Consider the following 6197-nt stretch of genomic DNA (forward strand, 5'->3'; position numbering starts at 1 on the left):
GCCTGTTTGAGACCATAGAGAGAACGTCAAAGACGACAAACCATCCCATCGGGAACAGAATACCTAGGAGGAGGCTGCATGTAAACCTCCTCACTCAACTCGCAATTAAGAAAAGCATTCTGAACATCAAGCTGGGAGACAGACCAGTGGCAAACAGAAGCAACATCAAGAAGGGTACGCACAGTAGTCATATGAGCCACAGGGGCAAAAGTCTCATCATAGTCACGGCCGTGCTCCTGCTGAAAACCACGAGCCACAAGACGCGCTTTATAGCGCTCAAGAGATCCATCAGAGCGAGTCTTAATTTTATAAACCCACTTACACGTGATGGGACGAACACCAGAAGGGGGAGAAACAAGATCCCAAGTGCCAGTGCGCTCAAGCGCAGCGGTCTCCTCAGCCATGGCAAGCTGCCATTCAGGATGACGCTCGACATCCCGATAAGAAGTTGGCTCGGAAACGACAGAGAGACCATACTGACTAGGAGAGTAACGAACTGGAGCACGACGCTGACGAACAGGCCGTGAAGGGGGAAGCTCATCTGCAGAAGACAAGTCATTAGAAGAAGAGGAAGAAGGGATAGCATCGGAAGGATCCGAAGCCGGAGAACGAGGAGTACTACGTGGACTGGACGAACGAGAGGATGGCGCCGAAGGGGGCGCATCAGAAGTAGGAGGGGGGAGGAGGGACATCAGGGGGTGCATCCAGAAAAAGAAGAAAAGAGATATCATCCACCGGGTAAGTACCCGAGGTGGGGCGAGGATAGAAGGGACGCATCTCATCAAACGTGACGTCACGAGAGATGCGCATCCGACGACCAACAGGGTCCCAATAGCGATAGCCCTTATGCTCATCACTGTATCCGAGAAAAACACACTCAACAAACTGAGCGGTCAGTTTGGTGCGTTCGCGAGGAGGGAGAAGAACATAGCAAACACAACCAAATAAGCAAAGAGTTGAGTAATCTGGAGAGCTACCAGAAAGACGCTCGAGAGGAATGCCACCTTGAAGGGCAGCAGAAGGCTGAATGTTAATGAGGTAAGTCGACGTAGCGACAACCTCAGCCCAGAAATGCGGCACAAGAGAGGAAGCAATCATCATAGCACGTGTAGTCTCAAGAATATGATAATGCTTACGCTCGGTGACACCATTTTGAGCATGGGCGCCGGGACACGAGAACTGGGCAAGAGTGCCCTGCTCAGCAAGAACACCACGCAGGTGCTGGGAGATATACTCTCTGGCAGATTCAGCATGAAACACACGAATAGGCGTGGAATACTGAGTACGAACCATGGCTGCAAAATGCTGATAAATAGAAAGCACCTCACTACGAGAGTGCATAAGAAACAACCAGGTGTACCGTGAAAAATCATCAATAAACAAAATATAGTATCGATGACCCCCTTTCAAAGGAAAGGGAGCCGGACCCCAAACATCCGAATGAACTAAATCAAAAGGTCGCTGAGATACAAACGCACTAGTAGGATAGGGAAGCTGAATCTGTTTGCCTAACCTACAACCCTGACACGAATGCAAAGACACATCTCCTGAGACAGACCCCAGAAGACCACTACGTACTAATGACGATAAACAGGAGCCACAGAGGTGACCCAGCCAATGATGCCACTGCTAAAAAGATCCAGTGACAGAAGCAGCAATCGCAGGAGAACTGGCAGATGAAGTGTCAGCAGAAGGAACGCGAAGCCAGTCTAACTCCCAGAGCCCCGGGGACTCAAGGCTGCGAGGGCCAGCTCCAACCAGGGTCTGTGTACGGCGATCCTGAACAGCACAAGAATCAGCGTCAAGAATGACGCGCCAACCAAAATCAGTAAGCTGACTAGCAGAAAAAGGTTCATCTTAAGACTAGGAACATGAGAAACATCAGGAACAGAGAAAGAGGAAGTGGAAAGGGTGCCTCGACTGGAAACAGGAAGAGAGGTACCATCAGCCGTGATAACACTAACAGGAGAAACAAGAGAGCGAAGAGCAGAAAGAATAGAAGACGCAGAGGTCATATGAAAAGAAGCTCCAGAATCCAGATACCACGGGGATGACGTACCTGACTGTGTAGAAGGTGGTGGTCGCGCGGTGCCAGAAGAGCCAGACACAGAACCAGCAGTGCCCGTCGAGGAAGAGCCTGTACCAGCGAGCAGACCATGAAGACCACTGATAATGTCCTGATCAGATAGAGCAACAGCAGAAGATCCTGAAGAACCAGTCTGACGACGAGTATGCTGCGGCGGACGTAAGCTGGGATCCCTTTGCCAGCAAGTAGAGATTGTGTGGCCAGTCCTGCCACAGTAGGTGCAAGGAAGTGATGTCGAACCACGAGGCTGCTGGGGCTGACGCTGGCCCTGGAATGGAGGAGTAGGGAGTATCGGCTGTGCCGGAGACCGCAACGAAGCCGACGGCATAGGAGGTCCACGAGCAGACGGCACAGGAGGGCCACGAGCAGCAAGAACAGAGGGAACCTCAAGAAGACCAGCACCACGAAGACGAGTCTCCTCAACACAAAGCTCAGCAAGTACCTCAGAGAGCGGAACACGACCACGGGCAAGCAGCTGGGCACGGCGCGGCTCAAACTCCTTGCGGAGCCGCGACAAGAACTCAAAAACGCGCTGAAACTCCAGATCCGCGCGCACAGTCAGACAACAGGGACAGGTGGCACACACAGCTGTACGGAGAGAATCAAGCTGACGCCAAATAGCAGCACTCTAAGTGTAGAACTCATCAATAGTAGAATCACCCTGCTAAAGGGCATGCTCTTGGCGGACCACAGACAGGTAAAGAGCATCCTCAGACGGCTGATAACACTGACGAAGAAAAGCCCACTGAGCAGCAGCGGTGGGAAGACCCATAAACTCAGCAGCATACTGAGGCAGAACACTGGAGGTGAGAACAGCAGCAGGACGAGCATCCTCATCTATCCACTGAGTGTACTCAGTGAGATCCAGCCGGTAAGTCGCAATGGCAGTAGAGTGGTCCTGGACCTTCCGGTCATAATCAGCCAGAGCAGCGTCATCAGCACTCTTAGATGCATCCTTATCCGCCTGAGTAGCATCAGGGGCAAGGGCAACAGGTGGCGGTGCAACAGGCACCGTAGGAGCAACGGGGCATGTCGGACAGGAGACATCGCTAGAAAGCACACCCCAAAGACGAAGACTGCGCATGTGGACGCGCATGAAGGCTGCGAAATCAGGGTAATTCACGCCATCAAAGATCACCGGGCAGCGAGGGATCGCAACATAGCCCGTGGAAGACATAGCTCTTTTTTTTGCCTTTTTTTCAGATCGAAGTCAACTGGCAGGAGAGAGAAACCGGATCAGGGAGCAGAGGCCGAAGCGAGCGGCGCGGGAGAGCAGGGGCCAAAGCGGCCGGCGCGGGAGAGCAGCGGACGGCGCGGGAGAGCAGGGGTCGGCGCGGGAGAGCAGGTGGAGCGTGCCGATCGGGAGCGGGAGCGGGGGAAGCGGGCGGCGCGATGGGGCCAAAGCGACGGGAGCGACGGGCGGCACAGAAGAGTAGACCGGGGGCCGGCGGATCGGGAGCGGGCCGATCTGGCCGGGGACGAGGATGCCCACGCGACGGGCGGCCGGGGAGCAGCCGGCGATGGCCGGAGGTGCAGCGAGACGGCCGAAACAAGCGTCAAGGACGGCCGTACTGACTAGAGGAGGAGGAGGACCAATTTTTGCTCTGATACCATGTTAGGACAATATGCTTGTTGTATTACCAGGGGGCCAAATGCCACAATATATAGTACATGTACAGTTGCACATATGCAGAAAGCTCCCTAACATATGAGGAAACTACAATATACATATATATACATCTAACAATTACTATCAGATAGTTGCTTATATTGGTTACGTAAGTTGTTGGTGCACATGGGTAAACTGTTGATATGGACTAAGCCCCTCTAGTCGGGTGCTTATATAAAACTTTCCGGCACATACTTTACTTTGTAATTCTCATTATGTTGGTCCATGGAAAAAATAGGGATGAGGATGTGGTGCATAGTCTACAGAGGACTACCACACATATCCCTCCACCTCCTATGTCTCGACAACCAGGATGGAAGTTCTTATCATGATTATCTTCAGCGAAAATGACATCGACGGCATGAGGTTATGTTTTCCTTCTTGAAGCCATGGTCGAGGAAGAATCAAATGCATATCATATAATGGTTTCCTTTGATGGTTTTGCCCTCGTTGCCTTGCATCAACTCTATCAAAGATAGTTATCTGCATCACTTTGATGCAAAGGCCAGGGTTTCAACATCTTTTTCTGGGAAAAAGAAGTGACCAATGCAGAACAAAAGTCTAGGTTTAAATTGAGTAATATGGACCATCTTGTACCACACAGATCTCAACATGGACATGCTAGACCCTACATTGAATAGATGGAATACAATTCTCGAAGATTAACTAATTAAGCATGTACGTACGGTGTTTGTCTTGGAGTCCATGTAATTGCGATTGAGTTGAGTAGGGTGTCACGGGAATCGGCGCGTGGAGGTGGCATTTAGGATTGCACCGGCTATGATCTTGTACGCCCTCTCCGATGGATGGACGGCATCGAAGAAGATGTATTTATCAGCATTGTCACACGTCAAGGCGCTGTCCAAGCTGCAGAGCACCCCTGTCTCGACATAGCCAGTGCCACAACATCCTTGCACCGAATTCTCGAAATCTGCAGGTGGATCGATCATCAGACGCCGAAACCAAATGTTAACTTACGCTGCATAGTTAAGGGGATCAATGAGTGGTCGAGCACACTGACCATACTCCCATGGCCTGGCAATCATGGCTGACATGAGACCGTACTGGTCGACGTACGCCAGCCGCGCACCGGGTAGCTCCCAGTTGAGCCTGGCGACGAGCCCCCTGAGCCGGCTGTTGAAGCTCCTCGCCACCACGTTGTACACCTCGTTGCACTCCCCGGTCGGCCTGGGCAGGTTCATGGCCCTCTCCAGCGGCAGGCACCCGAGCGGCGGCAGGCCGACGACCCTGAACGCGCGCGCGCCGAGCCCATGCACGGCCCGCAGCGCCGCCTCCGCCGCACCGACAAGGTACACCTCGTACTCCGGCAGGGTATACCTGTAGCCCCTGGCGGGGAAGACGAGGTAGTTCTGCAGGAAGTCGCTGGCGCCGATGCTGAAGATGTAGATAGCATGGCTTATGATGTGGTGCGCAGCTGCTTGGCCTTTCGCGCGCCGGAGCCTCGCCCTGTACCGCCTGAAGTGGTCGATCTGCTCGCTCAGTGTCATCGCTGACTGCATCGGTTAGACTTTTGTTAGAGCATCTCTAGCATCTCTAGCAGCATGTGAAAACGGGTGCCAAAAAGAGATACTTATACAACAACTTCGTCCAGCAGGCAGCAGCTTTTGCAAAGCATCGTTCAAATTGTCCACTAGATACCACAATGTACAAAGGCGAACGGCTAGCTCTAGGGTCTTGCATTTTTTTGAAAAATTCAAAGCGTCTAAATTTTCAAAGTCGTGCCTACATATAACGTTGTTGCAACGATGGAGCAGTAATTAGCTGCGTGCTTGGTTACCGGGATTTGCGCGGTCATGTTGTCCAGCCCGGCGCCTGCGGAGGCGAAGCTGACGCCTCTGGCGAGATGGTGGATGGTGTGGCCAGGATCGAGGTACGCCGGCACGGAGGGCGGCAGGCCCAGGGCCTCGGAGACGAAGTCGGCGGGGAGGCGGCCGTTGGAGAACCGACCGGTGGCGACGCCGCCAACGTAGTCGCGCCCGTACGGTGGGTGGTTGCCCCTGGCCATGGTCTGGATGAAGTTGTTGTTGCCCGTGTCCGCGGTGGAGTCGCCGAACACGATCACCGCCGGCGCCGGGACCTTGCCTGGACCAGCAGCGGCAGCTCCCCGGCGTGCCGTTGCCAAGACCACTTGCGCGAGCACGAAGAGAGCGGGCATGGCACGTCGCACTTGTCGCAGAAGGGACATGTTTCTCAGGCTTGCGAACTGTGAATGCGCGCGGGTTTGCGTAGACACCGAGCGTGAGATTTTATAGTGATCGATCAGTACGAGCTCTCACATAGCAGCTAGCTAGGCTGGCGAACGATGAGCCGAGCTTCTTGTTCATCCATCTATGAGGCGGCAGCTTCTTGCAGCCGCCGATCTTTGGTGCATTTGTTTGGTGCAGTTTACATGCAACGTAGAGTAGATCAATCATCTAACAC

At 53.4% G+C, this 6197-nt stretch overlaps 1 protein-coding gene across 1 annotated transcript; it reads right to left on the bottom strand.

Annotated features, from left to right (window-relative positions):
* Positions 1 to 4302: 4302 nt before the first annotated feature.
* LOC127304887 (GDSL esterase/lipase At2g42990-like) lies at positions 4303 to 5971 on the bottom strand. The gene is made up of 3 exons (XM_051335449.1): positions 5554 to 5971; positions 4777 to 5269; positions 4303 to 4686 (listed from the first exon to the last, which is right to left on the bottom strand). The coding sequence occupies exons 1-3, from the start codon at positions 5959 to 5961 to the stop codon at positions 4490 to 4492; spliced, it is 1098 nt and encodes a 365-aa protein (XP_051191409.1). The 5' UTR covers positions 5962 to 5971; the 3' UTR covers positions 4303 to 4489.
* Between the last annotated feature and the right edge of the window lie 226 nt (positions 5972 to 6197).

Source organism: Lolium perenne, chromosome 5, assembly GCF_019359855.2.
Source record: "Lolium perenne isolate Kyuss_39 chromosome 5, Kyuss_2.0, whole genome shotgun sequence".
Lineage (NCBI taxonomy): Eukaryota > Viridiplantae > Streptophyta > Magnoliopsida > Poales > Poaceae > Lolium > Lolium perenne.